This window comes from Telopea speciosissima, chromosome 10 (assembly GCF_018873765.1).
Source record: "Telopea speciosissima isolate NSW1024214 ecotype Mountain lineage chromosome 10, Tspe_v1, whole genome shotgun sequence".
Classification (NCBI taxonomy): domain Eukaryota; kingdom Viridiplantae; phylum Streptophyta; class Magnoliopsida; order Proteales; family Proteaceae; genus Telopea; species Telopea speciosissima.
This window is the reverse complement of record NC_057925.1, coordinates 7,624,225-7,640,250: the sequence shown is the minus strand read 5'-3', so window position 1 is coordinate 7,640,250 and position 16,026 is coordinate 7,624,225. Positions and strand designations below refer to the sequence as shown.

At 38.9% G+C, this 16,026-nt stretch overlaps 1 protein-coding gene across 4 annotated transcripts; it reads left to right on the top strand.

Moving 5' to 3' along the window:
- Nucleotides 1-1,115: 1,115 nt before the first annotated feature.
- On the top strand, nucleotides 1,116-12,670 carry LOC122642250 (DNA-directed RNA polymerases II, IV and V subunit 8B-like). Of its 4 annotated transcripts, none has more exons than XM_043835694.1 (5): nucleotides 1,116-1,190; nucleotides 5,902-6,006; nucleotides 8,346-8,503; nucleotides 12,244-12,338; nucleotides 12,474-12,670. In XM_043835694.1, exons 2-5 carry the CDS (start codon nucleotides 5,934-5,936, stop codon nucleotides 12,583-12,585), a joined length of 438 nt encoding a protein of 145 aa, XP_043691629.1. In that variant the 5' UTR covers nucleotides 1,116-1,190; nucleotides 5,902-5,933; the 3' UTR covers nucleotides 12,586-12,670. The 4 variants fall into 4 exon arrangements, with proteins under 4 accessions (XP_043691629.1, XP_043691628.1, XP_043691627.1 ...); XM_043835693.1 differs by having other exon boundaries at nucleotides 1,125-1,223; nucleotides 5,904-6,006; XM_043835692.1 differs by having other exon boundaries at nucleotides 1,128-1,227; nucleotides 5,904-6,006.
- The last annotated feature ends 3,356 nt before the right edge of the window (nucleotides 12,671-16,026 follow it).

The following is a 16,026-nucleotide window of genomic DNA, read 5'->3' as shown; positions in this document are numbered from 1 at the left end:
TTCTTCTCCTCGATCGAGACCTAGATGGCAACCTAGCCAAAGAATAAAAAGGGACACTTCCCAGAGCCTAAACACAGGTGTCTATGTGTCTAAAGGTAACGCTATCATTGTCTATAGGTTCGGTCACGAGATCTAAATTGCAAGTACTCGACATGAAACAATTTATAGCGATATCACCGTCTACAGGTCCAAAGGTAACGCTATCATTGTCCATAGGTTCGGTCACGAGATCTAAAGTGCAAGTACTTACATGAAAGAATTTATAACGATATCACCGTTTACAGGTCCAATCAAGAGATCTAAAATGCAAGTATTTGATTTAGAGAAAAAAGTTTTTATAGCGGTATCACCATCTACAAGTCCAATCTTTTTTTGATGATCGTCTACAAGCCCAATCACAAGATCTAAAGTGCATGTACTCAACGTAGGGAGAGTATTTAAATCTGAGAAAATGGAAAAGGTTCTTTGAACCATTTGGGTGAGGCTACCAAGTTCATTGGACATGTGCTTACATTGCTTTTCCTCAATTAAAGAAAAAAGGTAAAAAGACCGCTACCTAGTGTGTGAAATGACCATCATACCCCCAGAATTTTTCATCTTTTCTTGGGATGCAACGGTCATTTCATGTGCCCTGTGTCTACACATGGGAGCGCACCACACACGTCCAAATAACATTCTCTCTCCCAAAAATAATTGATAAAAATTTTTATACATGGCTGTGCGTGTGCACGATAGGTATTTAAAGCAGATTGACATAAATGCACATTTGAAATGCCATAAACACCCCTGCCTCCCCTATTTTTATGAAATCGATAGAAAATCTCGAGTTCGATTTTTCTGCACGTACCAACAAGTGAACGTACATGTGAAAGCCAATCACCTATCCAAATTTTACCATTTACAAGGAAAAGGATTTTTATGAAAACAAAATTAAAATCTAATCGACTCTGAAATGTATATTTTTTTTTGTGGGTAAAATGTATGTTCACCTGTTGGTATATTTAGATGATCCGTCCTTGAAAATCTCCCGTGTAGGAATAACCTTCTGAGAGTTTTCTTTTTGGTATCCGTACCTCTGAGCGGTTGTTTTTTTTTTTTTTTCCGGCTTGCACTCTGTTCATCTTGGTCATGTATTTCTCTGGCTGCTTTAAACTTCCAAGCAGCAAAGCTCGAGACTACTCGGATTCGGATTGGCAGAGGTAGAATACCCTAAAACCTCCCTGGTGTGTACTCTCTTCTCTCTCTTCTTCTCCAACAGTTCCTTTTGATCCTCTATGTGTATTTTAAACTGTTCTGTATATTCTATTTGCGACTTTGTGTTCTTTCATTCTTGCCTGTTATTATTGAGAAGCTTCTCTTCTCTTTCCTGCTCTTACCTTTCCAAGGTGAATGATTTGTATATCAACATGATATTGAGCTGGGGGGTCGTTACAAAAAGTGTCGAACCGAGTCCTCCAAAATCCATGTTTGAAATCCATTCATCCCTCGTCGTCTTTAGTGAATAACTCACCCAATAACTACAATACTATAGAAATTTCTGAGACATTTTTCCACTAAGAGCTTCCGGTAAGTTTTCAAATCAGTCTCACTCCACAGATTGTGGAATCGACTTTACTGTATTGTTCTTCTGATATAATCGCTCTGAGCTTTTTCTTATGGCGCTTGTCAACTGAATTATTTCTATAATCGGCAATCTTTTGATTGAATGGTTCTTGTCGTCTCTGGTCTCACTCATCGATTTCAATCCGTGAAAGTGCTTGTTAAAGGGTTAGAGAATCTTGGGTCCAATACGAAGCCACAAATTTTATTGATTTTGTTGAGAATCCATTGGAAAGACCTGCATAGCTTAAGGTTTGTTTCAAGTATGACCTCAAATAGAGCTGATTGGAGGGCAAGGACCCATGTAGCTTGTAGCCGACCTCATTTAGTTGGGATAAGGCTGAGTTGTTGTTGTTGTTGTTGTTGTTGCTGTCGAGAATCCATTGGTGTGGAGGAATGTATAGATTGGTATTGGAGGGTTTGAAGAGATGGATAATTTTGGTTACATTCCAAACACCTTTGCACGGAACATTGTTTTGGACATCTTCAAGATTGGGCGTGTTGATGCTGCCCTAGGGGTATTGACAGAAGATAGTTCCAAATCGCCTGACTTTTACCATTGCTGTCTATAATCTTTGCAAGTCGAACGACTTGTCTGGCCTTTGGATGTTTTACGAATGATGTCAAGACAAGGATTGTATCCTACCATAGAGACCTAATGGTTTTGAATTGTTTCTGCAAAGTTGTAAGCTTGCAGAATCATTACAAATGTTGGCATTTATGATAACATTGGTATACCTGTTTCTGTGGCTGCTTGGATTATATTAGTCGATGGATTCTGCAGGGCTGGTAGACTTGATAGAGCAAGTTATTTATTGCAGAAAATGATTGAGGGGCTTTCTCTTCCTGTTATGACCTGCACTTTGTTCAAAGTTCTAATTTTCGAATTTGGTGGGATTTTGACTCATATTGAAACTGAAATGTTTCACAACATGGTTGAAATCGCACTGAAATTTGGTCCATTTCGGTGGGAATTTTTAAAGCTATTTCAGTGCCCAAAACCTGGAATTTTCCTCTGAAATTTAAGAGATTGGCTATTTAAGAATGTTTTCATATGTTTGAATCATTGGATTGAAAAAAAAACCCAAAGTGGTAATTTGGCTTCGGATCCGATGACATATTATGACTGTGTCATCCTCTGCCTGAAGAATCTCGCAAGTCCATCACAAGAGCCTAGGTGGGAAATTTGGCCAGATGATGCTTCAAATTTATCCATTGTTGAAGTGGATGTTCCAAAGTCAACCATCAAGCCTTGATTCAGCAGCAAAATGAAGGATTTTGCCAGGAAAAAAATGAAGGTTTTTTTACTGGCAATTCTGGAGGTCTCAGGGGAAATGGGGCGAAAGCTCGAAATTTTGACGAAATGAGTTGAAAGTCTCAAAATCTTGATTTCATATTTTGGCCCATGTTCGAAATTTTGCTGAAATGATCGAAATTTCACCAAAATAAGTAAAAAATTTGTCAAAAACTGGACTCCCCCTGTGTTTCACATAGGCTTTTTCTTTAGACTCATGCCGAGAGCAAGTTATTTCGCAGAAATTTCAACATTTCAGTCGAAATTTTGAACCATGTTTCGATTTTTTTTAGTAACAACCATGTTTTGATTAAGGGGTTTATGGGATCCAATATGTTGGGTAAGGTGTACGGAATTCTAAATACTGTAGAATCCCAAGGGTGCTTGCCTGAGTTGGTTCTCTCTAATGTCTTAATAGACTCTGTCTAAGATTGAGAGGTACGATGATGCACTTGATATCTTCCTTGGGTTGCACAAAGTAAACCAAAAACCTAATTCATATTCCTTTTGTTGCATACTGTCTACTCTATGTTTGTCCCAGAGATCTACACTTTTGCCCTAGTTGGCTAGGGGGCCTTGTTGTATCAGCTGACCGTGTGGTCTGCAACTCTCTTCTATGTTATTTGTGCAAGGCTGGCATTGATGCTGCAGATTTCTATAATGACATGGTAAACAGAGATTTTAAACCAGATGGGTATTTTTATGCTGCACTGCAAAGTGGATTATGCAGGGCAGGAAAAATTGAAGAAGCAGTTAATGTTTACCATGGGATAGTCGTGAATAATTCTGGCATTGATGCTCACATCCATTCTGTGTTCATTGGTGAGCTCATTAAAGTGGGTAAGATTTATAGACTCATAGAGCCATCTGGTTGTACAGTAACGCCATTACCGAAAGTGCCCTTTTGACATTGTATCATACACGGATGCTATTCGTGGACTTCTCTGGGGTGATAGAACTGGAGAGGCTCAGACATTGTATAGACAGGTGAAGGAAACTGTTATATGCTCTGTGGCCTTTGTAAGATAAGGGATATGAAATCAATTAAGTAGTTACTAAGAGATATGGCTGATGCTGGGATTGATCATGACTGCATTGAACTCATATGATCATCTGTTTCCTGTTCGAGTCCAACCATTTTGATCCAGCTCTTCACCTGTTAGACAAGATGCAGGACTTCTGGTTTCTGCCTAATAAGCCACATAAGAGATACTATTGGATGATCTTGCCCATGCTGGTGAAGGTGATGCAAGTTATTGATTATTGAAAGATTATTTGGAGGACATTTTGTTCATAGACAGAACTGACTCTGATGACCAAGGTACTAAAACTCGGGTCTCGGAACCAACTCGGCTCTTGAAAAAACCGAGATGAGTCGAGGTCTCGCCGAGTTGGTGCATTTTTTTCTTTCCAATTCGAAGCCTCAACTTTGGGTCAACCCGAGATCTGGACCCGAGATCCGAGATCTCGCCGAGATATATCGAGTTTTGTCGAGTTAGGTAAGGTATTTAAGTGGTAGGTAGCCCAGGTGGGTTAAAAAAATGGGTCGAAACTGAGATCCAAACCGAGATCCGAGATCTTGCTGAGATATTGCACTTTTGAGACTCGCAGGCAGTCTCGTCTCGGCTTTTCCAAAAACCGAGAAACTCGCGAGATCTCGCGAGTTCTCGTACAATGCTGATGACCCTCCTGATGTGGCTGGATCAGTAGGTTGAATATTATTTGAAAAAAAATTCTGTTTCTGTTCATAGGGAGTTGCAATTGCTGTTGGTCTTGTACAATCAATAAGCTATCAGATACTTGCATAGTTGTCAATAAGTGACGCCTTGGCATCCAGGCACCTTGGTTACCTTATTGGTGTTGCCTTGCGTCTAGGAACCCTCCAACACCTAGGGTCGCCTAGATGCCGTGATAACTATGCTAACTTGGACAGTTGGACATTCCAAAGATAATCTAGTACTTATTGTCCTCCTTATGACAAAGTCATAAAATAAACAATTAACTTGGAATAATTGTTGTGAGAACTAGATTTGCTCCATTCAGTCCTTCTGTTCTTGTTGGATTGTAGAACTATTGATTCCTGAGGCACGTCTAACGCAGTACTGGTCTTATTATATTGCTAAATACTATATTTAAGATCCAGTTGCTAATTTGACAACCTGGATCACTTGAGCGTATAAACTAGCACATTTACATTAGATAGGTGTTATATTGTGTGATTCTTTAATATTTTAATATGTCACTGATGTTAATGAGTAATTAACCTTCCTGAATACAAGTTGTCTTGTCAGTTGAACTTTCTCTGGAAGTTGTGGGTGTCTACATCCTCTTAATCCTTGTGTTCTTTCGAGTTGAAAGTTCATCACCTTATTTCATATAAGATGGAATCTTTTTCCTAAAGGGTTTCGGTCAGGTCAAAATATATAATTTTTTCTTGTTCTTTTTTGGTATGTGATATGGACTATCATCACTACTGCCACTGCAATTTGGTTCTGCGACTCCAATCTTGTCCTATGTTTCCATTCTGTTTAGGGTCATATCTCCTGAGTAAAAAAACAAAAAAGTGCATAATCATATATTTTCACTGGACAAAATCCACCTCAATTTTTGACTTGTACTGTTGGTATGGAGCCATATCTTCCTGTATTAGAGCATAGTGCTCAATGTTCAAACCGATTTCAAGCTGTTGTTGGAAGGAGAAGATCAGGACTCAGCAGAATTCTATTGCTGCTTTCCACAAGAGAATATGCGTGACTTTGCTTCATTTTTTTTGGGGGGGGGGGGGGGGATTAAAAGTCTTTGTTATGTATACCTACAAAAAATAAGCTTTGCTATGTATGATATTTCAAACAGCTAGTAAAAATGATTGTCATGAGAATGATCCCTTGTGCTACAACGTTTTATGTTTTTTTAATTTTTTTATACAGCTTTTATGCTGCTAAGATTAAGGCCTCTCTTAAAGATAATTGCATTCGGTTTATTATTCTGACTTTGCTTTGTCTTTTTGTAGGTGATTATTGGTTTTTAACTTCTTACAAATATGGTTGAGCTTCTTTTCGAGGATATTTTTACCGTGACTCGGTTGGATCCAGATGGTAAAAAGTTTGATAAAGGTACTACTACCTTCTAGTCTTCCTCTATGTCTCTATTGTATTTTGGTATTGGTTCACTTTTGTCTCTAATCCAACACATCCCGGTGGGTTATGGGTCCTAAATAAACTCTATAGGGCATTAGGGTATCAATCAAGGATTCATCCAATACTTGTAGATATCATTAGGGCATAATATGGTGCATCAATAGGGTAATGGTAAGAAAGATTGAAACTTGAAAGAGGAGAATAGAAGATAGAAGTCCAAGGGAGAAAGTTAAGGAATTGAGATTAATGGTCACAACTTAGAAATAAAAAATTATTTAATCAAGTGGATTTGGATTTCAATGGATAAAAGGATGAATAAAGGAGGAGGTTGGGAGAAATCAAATGTGTTCGAATATAGCAAGGGAGATTTAAATGGTACAATTTTCTAGAGAAGAAACTAAATATAGATATTAAATCCAGTTTGCCTGCTTGGAAAGCATAAAGTCATTAGTTGATGGGACTTGAACTTGATAAAGATTGATAAGGTTGACTAAAAAAGAACCAGAAAAGATTGTATAAATAGTGGAAGAATCCAAACGGAATTGTGAAAACTCATGATTGGGAATGAAGGTAATAGCAATAAGATTGCGAAAAGACAACCTAGTTGTAGCTAATAGTTAAAAGTAATTAGCTGGGGCTTAGAAGAATAGGTGTGCCACAGGAATCTCAATACAGAACGTTATCTAACCAAAATCTGTCTTTACAAATACCTTTCTATATCTTAAATCCGACTCCTACTGGGACATTAATGCAAGTCATTAACTTCTAAGTGATTCTACCCAAAAAAAAAAAAAAAAAAAAAAAATCTAAGCGAAGATAAATAAATATTTTGGAATTCTTAACCGTAATAGGATTGAAATAAAGTGAACAGGACTCTTTTAAATAATCCTAATTTGAAAAACAAACGAATAAAATGTGACAGCAATTCCTCATTCCTAAAACCACTAGGGCTTCATCCAAGAGACCATTTGTTTCTCTACATAAACTACTTCTGACCAAACATGACCAGACAATTAGATAAAGGGGTAAATTACTGTTCAACCCCTAAATAATCACTAATTCATAATAATGATTCTGGACAACAGAAATTACAAAGCAATAACTCTCATGAACAGCATTTCTGGGCAGTCTTATTTCTTATCTGCAGTTTGAATGCCCATGGTACTTGTGAATTAGCAGATGTGGCCTTGAGTGGACTCAAATAATGCATAGTTGTCACGGCGTCTAGGCGACCCAAGGCGTTGGAGGGGGCCTGGATGCAAGGTAGGGCTGCAACAGGGTCGGGTTGGACCGGGCTTTATAGAACCCTAGCCCAACCCTAAGTCCCCTTAGCTGGGCCCAGGCCCGACCCGACCCTGACTCAGGGCCAGAAAAATCCAACCCTGACCCGCCCTCAGGGTCGGGTCGGGCCGACCCTGATTGGCCCTGATCATGGGGAGGGGGAAAGAAATGCATGGGCTGGAATGGGCTGGGAAGAACATTAATAATTTTACATAAAATAACAATATAATAAATTATATTATAACACTTATTGTCTTCATATATAATATATTATATAAAGAAATGTGGGTGAAATTTAAATTTATAATGTATAAATTTTGTCCATATATATTTTATAGTATAACTTAAATCAGGGTCGGGCCGGGCCGGGCCAAACTTAGCTCGAGGCCTCAACCCTAACCCGACCCGACCCTAACTCAGGGCCAGAAATTTTCAGCCCTGACCCGCCCTCAGGGCCAAATATCTCAACCCAAACCCTGTTCGGGCTCAGGGCGGGTCAGGGCGGGTTCGGGCCAACAGGGCCAAACTTGCACCCCTAATGCAAGGTGACCAAGGCATCCAAGGCGACCAAGGGCCTGAACGCCTAGGTGTCCTTGACAACTATATTTCATGTAGCCTCAACCCAAATAAATGGGATAAAATTTGAAGATTTGAGTTTGGTTTGTGGGCTCCCATTGGTGAATATGAGCTCCTTACTCTCTTGTAAGGAAGCATATAATGGCTTTTAGAGGATTCCCCTGCATTGGAAAGCTTATAACCAAAAGAGGCTTTTAAGTCCTCAAGCAGGCTATGATTCTCACTTACTCATATTTAGTGGTGCTAGGAGATTCTCTTTAGTGGTACCATATGGGGTCCAGGGGTGCTGTTTTGCATGCTAGGATATTCACTCACATATTCCCAATCAGTTCCATCGTTGCATTTCCTATGCGCAATGAATTGCTCCATACCTATTGTGGCCTGATTTTTATGTTTCAGAGACGACCAGGTATATTATAATTCTTAATGCTAAATCTTTAGTATATATGTTTCTGTAGTTTCTCGCATTGAAGCACGGAGTGAGCAGTTTGATATGTACATGCAGCTTGATGTGAACACAGAAATATATCCTCTTCATGTTGGGGAGAAATTCACAATGGTACTAGCTAATACGTTAAGTTTGGATGGAACTCCTAACACTGGCTATTTTACTCAGGTAATGTATTGCCTGTACTCTTTTTAAGGTGTACATGCTGAAGTAATCTTTCGCTAATGCTTTCATCCTTAAAAAATCTGTTTGTATGTGTGTGGCGTGTCTTTTTTCCCCCCACTGGGGGTTGGGGGGTTATTGGAGGAAAAGTTATGCTGCTTAACTGCCTGTTTATTCAGAAAGTTATAGGTACTACGGAACGGAGTGCATCAATTCAGAGATACTACAGAAGGGAGTGCATCAATCTGGGTCTTTTAAAAGGCAAATGATAATTATGAGTGATGAACAACTCTCTTCTATTCTATTCCATCTGAAACAGTTACAGTTCTGTTGTCTGTCTGGGCCTAGTCAATTATTCCATGCTGAAAACACTCCAAAAATTTGTCTAGGCTCTAGTTTGCTGTTCCTTAAGTTCATTTTGTGTTTGGAATTTTCTATAATCTGTGAGTTCAGGTTATGAATGGATTTAATCAGGCAGAGCGTATATTAATCTCCAGGCTACCTAGCTAACTAGCGTATCAATCTTAAGATTGACGTGTTAAAACTAATAAGGGTATTTTAGACACATGCCCATTATGTTGTAATTTGATGTAATGTGTTTTTTACCTTTTACTTTTTACCAGCCTTAGCTATCTTATATTAGCATGGGGGCAAGGATGTAATTTCTATTTCTAAGTTAATTAAATCAATATATGGAAGAGTTGAGAATACTCTCCCAACACATTCCACCGAACTCTCTGTCTTCCTTTTTCCTTGTCTTCATCTTCTTTTCCTTATTCTCTCTTGTTGTCTCATCTTCTTACTTCTTCCTTGCTTGCCTTTATCTCCTAATTTCCAACTTGGTATCAGAGTTCTACGGGTTGAGAGTCTTATTTCATTTCTTTCTTCTCTACTTCCTCTTTTTGGAATCCTAGGGCCAAAGGGTTCCAAGCATAGTTGTCATGGCGTCGCCATGGCGACATATCTCTGGAATAATGGGCATATCGACCAACGACATGGGATATGTAAGAATATCGACCGATATGGCCTCCATGGCGTCGCCATGGCGCCGACAAGGACGCCATACCACAATAAATGGCCATATCAGCCGATATTCATGTTCAAGTGTATAAACTTAAGTTTTTAATAATTATTAATTTTTTTAAACCTTTTAAAAGATGATGCTTTTATCTTAATGTGGATTGGAGGTGTAACTTTTTAAGTTACACCTGCAATACACATTAACATAAAAAAAGTTAAAAAAACTTAAAACAATACACTATACCCTGACTCTCGTCTCTTGGGAGAAATAGAAATCGAAAACGAGAACAGAGGAGAGAGTCGTGAGATAGAGAGACGCAGTTCTTCTTCACTTCTTCAAATGGTTGTAGGCCTCTTTCCTCGGCTCCAGCGAGTGCTCCCAGCTCCGCAACCTCTTCAAGCAGGTAAGTAATTACTGTAATTGTTTTTTTTTTATTTGGTGGTTCTTCTTCTTCTTCTTCTCCTCCTCCCAGTCCTCCGGCAAGTCTCTCCTTCAGTTCTTCTTCTCACTCATTCACGCACAATCGTGACTCCAGCGAGACTGCAAGAGACAGAGAGGGGGTTTCTCATTCGTTCAGTTCAGTTCTTCTTCCTCTTCAGTTCTTCTTACTTCTTCGTCTTCTTCACTTCTGGCGACTCTTTTTTTTTTTTGTTTAAATAGATAATATTCAGTCACAGAGGGGTTTTTTTCATGTGACAGTGAATAACATAAAACTTTTTTTGGTAAACGAATAATTCACGAATCCGAACCCAAATTTTATTTTGTCTGCTTTTTTGACCGAATTCTTAAGTTAACAAAACAAATCCCGGATAATTCTCCGCCCGAATAATTCCTAAATCCGAAATTTCTAACTATGGGTCTACAAGCAAGGACACGTGATGATGGATCGGTAGAAAGATACAAAGCTCGATTGTTTGCTCAAGGTTTCTCACAACAATATGGGCTAGGTTATTACGAGACATTCGTTCCTATTGCCAAAATCATAACCGTATGGGTGTTGATCACCTACCGGCCTATGAGTAGCAAGTCATGGACATTATCTAGATGGATGTAAAGAATGCCTTTCTTTACGAAGAGATTGGCCATGGCATCTACATGGAGCAACCCAAACGATTCGAGTGTCGTGATCTCTAAAGCTAGGTATGCAAATTACGAAAAGCTTTGTATAAATTGAAGCAGACAGCCGTGCATGGTACGGAAGGATAATGGAATTCTTAGTCCAACATGGATATTCTGTTACATCCTCAAATTCTTGTTCATAAAAGTTCAAAATGTTAAAATATTAATCGTACTTGTCTGTGTAGATGACCTAGTCATCACAGGAGATGATGAAGATGAAATTTGTCATCAGAGAAAATTTATCCGTACTATTTAAGATGAAGGAGCTTGGGGAGCGTAGGCACTTTCTTAGACTTGAGATTGATTGAGTCAAAGATGGGTTGTCCTTGCGTCGACAGAATTACACAAAAAATCTCTTAGTGAAGTGTGGCATGAATGATGCAAGCTTGTATCTACGCTACTGGAGGTCGACACTAAACTAAGTGTTGCTGACGGCGATGATTAGAAGACTTAGTCATGTACATGCAACTCGTTGGTAGCTTAATTTTTTGACTATGACTCGGCCTAACATTGCATATGAGTAGTGAATCATTTCATAGAGAAGCCAAAGAAGCCTCATTTAGAAGCAACTCTTTGTATTTTGCGATATATAGAAGGAAAATCTGTTTCTAGTATCCTATACAGAATAGGAGAAGTGCACGAGCTATTTGGCTATTATGATGCTAATAATGCATGTGATTCAAACACAAGAAGATACAAATCAGTAGCTATGGTAGAACAGGAAAGCACATGGTTAATGCAGTTAATGAATGATCTACATCAGCTAGTGAACTATTCAGTATCACTATATTTTGACAACCCATCTGCCATATGATTGGTAGAATAAGGACCAAACGTGTGGAAGTACACCATCATTTCATTTGAGAAAAGGTCCTGAAAGTTAATATACACTGCAGCCAGTTGAAAAAGAAAAACAAGTCAACAACTTGTTCACCAAAGGACTTTGCTTTACCAAGCTTGTCAAATACATAGATGAACTGGGCATGACAAGCAGGCTTGAAAGAAGAAGAGTCAATGTTGAGGGGGGAGAATTGAAGGTCAATAACTCCGGTCATGGATTTCGGCCACCATCCAAAACTGCCAACCATGAGCACCAACTGCCTCCAAGTGGGCGCCGTTGTTGAAATTGCCCAATGAAAAATGTAATGTAGAGAATCCTATAAAAGGGGATCCTCTTTAGTGTAAATCCTATCCCCCGTGCTTCCCATCTAAACTTTGTATTGAATCACAGTAATTGATACCTCAACCCAGGCTCCACCTAGAACCCGAGAAACGCATACCAACCTCTCCTCTCTTTGTTTTTCTTCTTTTAATGGGTGGGGGGGGGGGGGGGAAGGTGTTGGGCTGGGGCAGGTTTGGGTGAACCCATCATTGCATCTACCCCTATGAGTTGTAGATTCTTCCTAGCTGAGATGTCCTTCTCTATAATCAAGATTTCGACGATTGGAATACAGGGGATGGGGTTGTTCCAGTTGATCCTGATCTGTTCAGTGTCAGTCTGTCAGATAGCCAAACCTGTCAGATGATTTGATGTATACTCATTAGGATTGGTTGATCCTTGAAACCAGAAGCGCTCACTGTATTCTGAACTGTGGCACTTGTACAGGGAAATAGAAAGTCGTTGGCAGACAAATTTGAATATGTCATGCATGGGAAGCTGTACAAGATCTCGGAGGAAGGCTCTGGAGCTAATGTTAAAGTGTATGTAGCATATTTTCTTAGGAATTTAATTGTTTCCGTGTTTTGATTCATATTTTTTTAACCCCTATGGATATGATTCTCTGTCAAGCCAATCTTGAATGTTTGTGTTGCCACTGACTATTATTTTGGGTTCAGGGAGATGTATGTTTCATATGGTGGCCTTTTGATGATGCTGAAGGGGGATCCTTCCAATGCTGCTAATTTTGAGCTGGACCAAAGGTTGTTTCTCCTTGTGAGGAAAGTTTGAAATCCTCCATCTGCTTTGCTGCTTGGAATCCATACCATAGCCACAAACACATTTGCTTATAACATGAGTACTTGAAACGTATGCCATTTCTGTCATTCATGAGCAGTATGAAATAGTTTTTGGTAATCGAGTTCTTCATAGAAAATCTCTTATTGCCGAGCTTGAACCATCAGTTTGTTGTAGACTCAGTGGATGCTTGTTTTGGTACTTTTACCTATATTCTAATTAGAGGAAGTTGATGGATCAGATGTTATGAACATACTATCTATTTTGTCCTATAGAATCTTGTTGAATATTAAATGATGGGGTCTCACAAATCTGTGGATGGATTCTGTTATATACCAGTTTCTTCAGGAAAAGTTTTCTGGACTCAAACCTGTTTCATTTTCTTTGGTTATTGTGTAGGGTATTATCATCTCATCATGGCGACCCTTGTGATATTTTATGATGGAAGCCAGCATTTTGATTTCCATAGTACAACAATCGCATTGCACATAATCCTATCGTATTGGTGCAGTACTTCCCATGAATTATAGAAACCGGAAACTATGAAATTTTTTTGGGGGGGTGAAAGTGAGGGCAAACCTTGCTCAGAGCACCAGGTTGTAAGAAACTAAGTTTGAGCTCAAAGTGTTAGGATAATTTCAGAAAAAGCAATATTTATTCATTATTAATAAATATTAAGGGTTGTTGACTAGATAAGTGAAATCATTTTGTTCTCTTTTAGTTTATGTATAGTTTTAGCATGTGATAACCTTTAATAGAGATGTAGAAGTTGTTTCTCAAGTTCTTTATTTCATCGTAAACCATTAATGGTAGAGATTGAACTGCATTTCATATGAAATAAACGGATGAAACAAAAGGGGATAGAATCAGTTCGAAATTAAATTGACCAGCAAAATAGAGTTCCTGAGGTGTTGGGTTTTAGATTCCAAAACTTGAAATAGTCTAGAATTTGGAATGTGACATGGAACCTTAGGGTCGACCTGTACACAAAATTTCAGCCTCATCTGATTGACCCCATGATAAATTTAAGTTCATGTTAAGGACATCTTTCTTTAACCTCCGTGTACAAAAAATCTTTATATTTTTGGGAAAAACTTCTCTGAGCTTGTAGATTATCCTATACTGGCATCCCCTCTCTTTCTTTCTCCCACAAACTCTCTCTCTCTTCTCCACTCCTATTAACAAAACCGAACCGCTTCCCTTGATTGGTGCATTCTCCTTGGTTGGGGCAAATCATTTTTTTCTTATTTTTTTAATATCTTCCTTCTTTTCTTCTTCAAATGATAAAGGATTGAGGCTATGCAGATAACAAATAAAAATTCTAGGGTTTTGTTTAGTTGTAGACCAAACTTATGATTTATGAATAGTATGTGGCCCAATAAAAAAAAACAGACTTGGTGAGTTTCACACGACTCGGGAAAAAATACTGAATCAATAAAATCACGGATTGACTTGGACCTAGTCTGGTCATTTCTTAAACCTAGGTGAATCTTCATGACTCCTGACCAGGTTTTATGTTTTTTTGACTCGACTCCGGTAATTCATCTAAGTCAACCTGATTTTCCAACTATGGTGTTGACTAGCCCTTATGGTGCCATATGGATAAGGGCCATATGGACAGAAGATGTTATTATTTCGACTCTTGGATAAAGAGAATCTGATTAGTCGTGTGCCCAATTTCAAACTCAAATCCAATCAAGTACCTTTATGTATGTCCACGTGGGGGTATTTCAATCACTATTTTGCACTGTCATATGATCCTGAAATTCTGAAGCTATATTTTACCACTTGGCAAACTCCATTTAGGGTGTGTGGGATTTATGGTCTAGTGGATACATATGGATTTCAGTCTCCTGACTCCCTTTCTTCGAATTCAGATATAAAATAAGAAATGCATGAATATAAACATGGTCCTACCTTTTCATGGAATATAGGATTAGGTACAAGTAGATGACTACTAACTAGAGGTGCAAGTGTGGCCTAGTCGGCCTTGGCCCGCCCTGAGCCCGAACAAGGCCTGGGCTGAGGTATCTTGGCCCTGAGGGCGGGTCAGGGCTGGAAATTTCTAACCCTGAGTTAGGGTCCGGTCGTCAGGGTTGAGGCCTCAGGTTGAGCCTGCCCGGCCCGGCTCGACCCTGTTTTAAGTTATACTATAAAATATATATTGATAGAGTATATATTATAAAATTTAAATGTCACCTACATTTTGTTATATAATATATTATATATGAAGATAATAAGTGATATAAACATTTTATTATAGTGTTATTTTAAGTAAAATTGATCATTTTCTCCCTGGCCCAGTCCAGCCCATGCATCTCCCTTCCCCCTCCCCATGATCAAGGCCAATCAGGGTCAGCCTGGCCCGATCCTGAGGCAGGTCAGGGTCGGATCGGGCCTGGGCCTAGCTAAGGAGACTCAGGGTTGGACTAGGGTTTTACAAAGCCCGGCCCAACCCAACCCTGTTGCACCTCTACTACTAACCTGTTAGAATACCTAACACATCAAATTCTATTTAAATATTTTCCTTTCAATAAGAGACTTTTCTCTTAAGTTGGTTTCTTTATTCTCCTGATTTTGTATACCTTTCTGGACCTTTATCTACTCCATTTCCTGGGCAGGTCCATTTCTCCAAGTTCCTCTAATAGAGGGGGTGGAAATGATCACCCTATCCCTGCCAAAACACACTGCACGGGTGGGATCCACCCCCTCTATTAGAGGAACTTGAGGAAATGGAGCGTGCAGGAAATGAAACAGATAAAAAAACAAAATAGGAAAACCATTAATTTATTGGACCGGAAATTGTCCCATGCAAGCAATTCTCCGAAAAATTATCTACTCTAATTCTTGTCCGCTCCATTTTCCCAAGTGCCTCTAATAGGGAGGTGGATCCTATCCGAGCAGGAGTAGGATGGTCATTTCTACCCCTATTTGAGGAACTTGCGGAAATGGATCTGCTCGGAAAATGGAGCAGATAATGATCCGCAATTCTCCTCATATTGAATTTTCATTCACCTGTGGTGTCATCCATGATAAAGAAAATATTTCGCCATTTTCCTTTATGCTTTTAACTTATTTCAATGTCTAACTATGAATTATTTTAAAGGCTGAAGTTTGTCCTTTAATGACTAAGCTGCCCAATTATTTGAGTTTCTTATCCATTCTACAACCTTTGACTCTTATCCATTCTACCAAACTTTGGCTCTTCAAATATTTAGTTTTATTTCGAAGAGTAACCTCTTCTCACCTTGATATGCGCACAGACATGAGAAGAGAAGATAACATAAGGTGGGAAAGAGATAAAATAGGATAAAAATATAGGTTTGCTTTACAGACAAAGCAAAGGCGTCTTGGCTTATTGAGATGTAGTTAGCCAACCTTTTTTTAATATAACATTTGAGATAATGTAGGATTCAAAGACTACCTAGTACAACT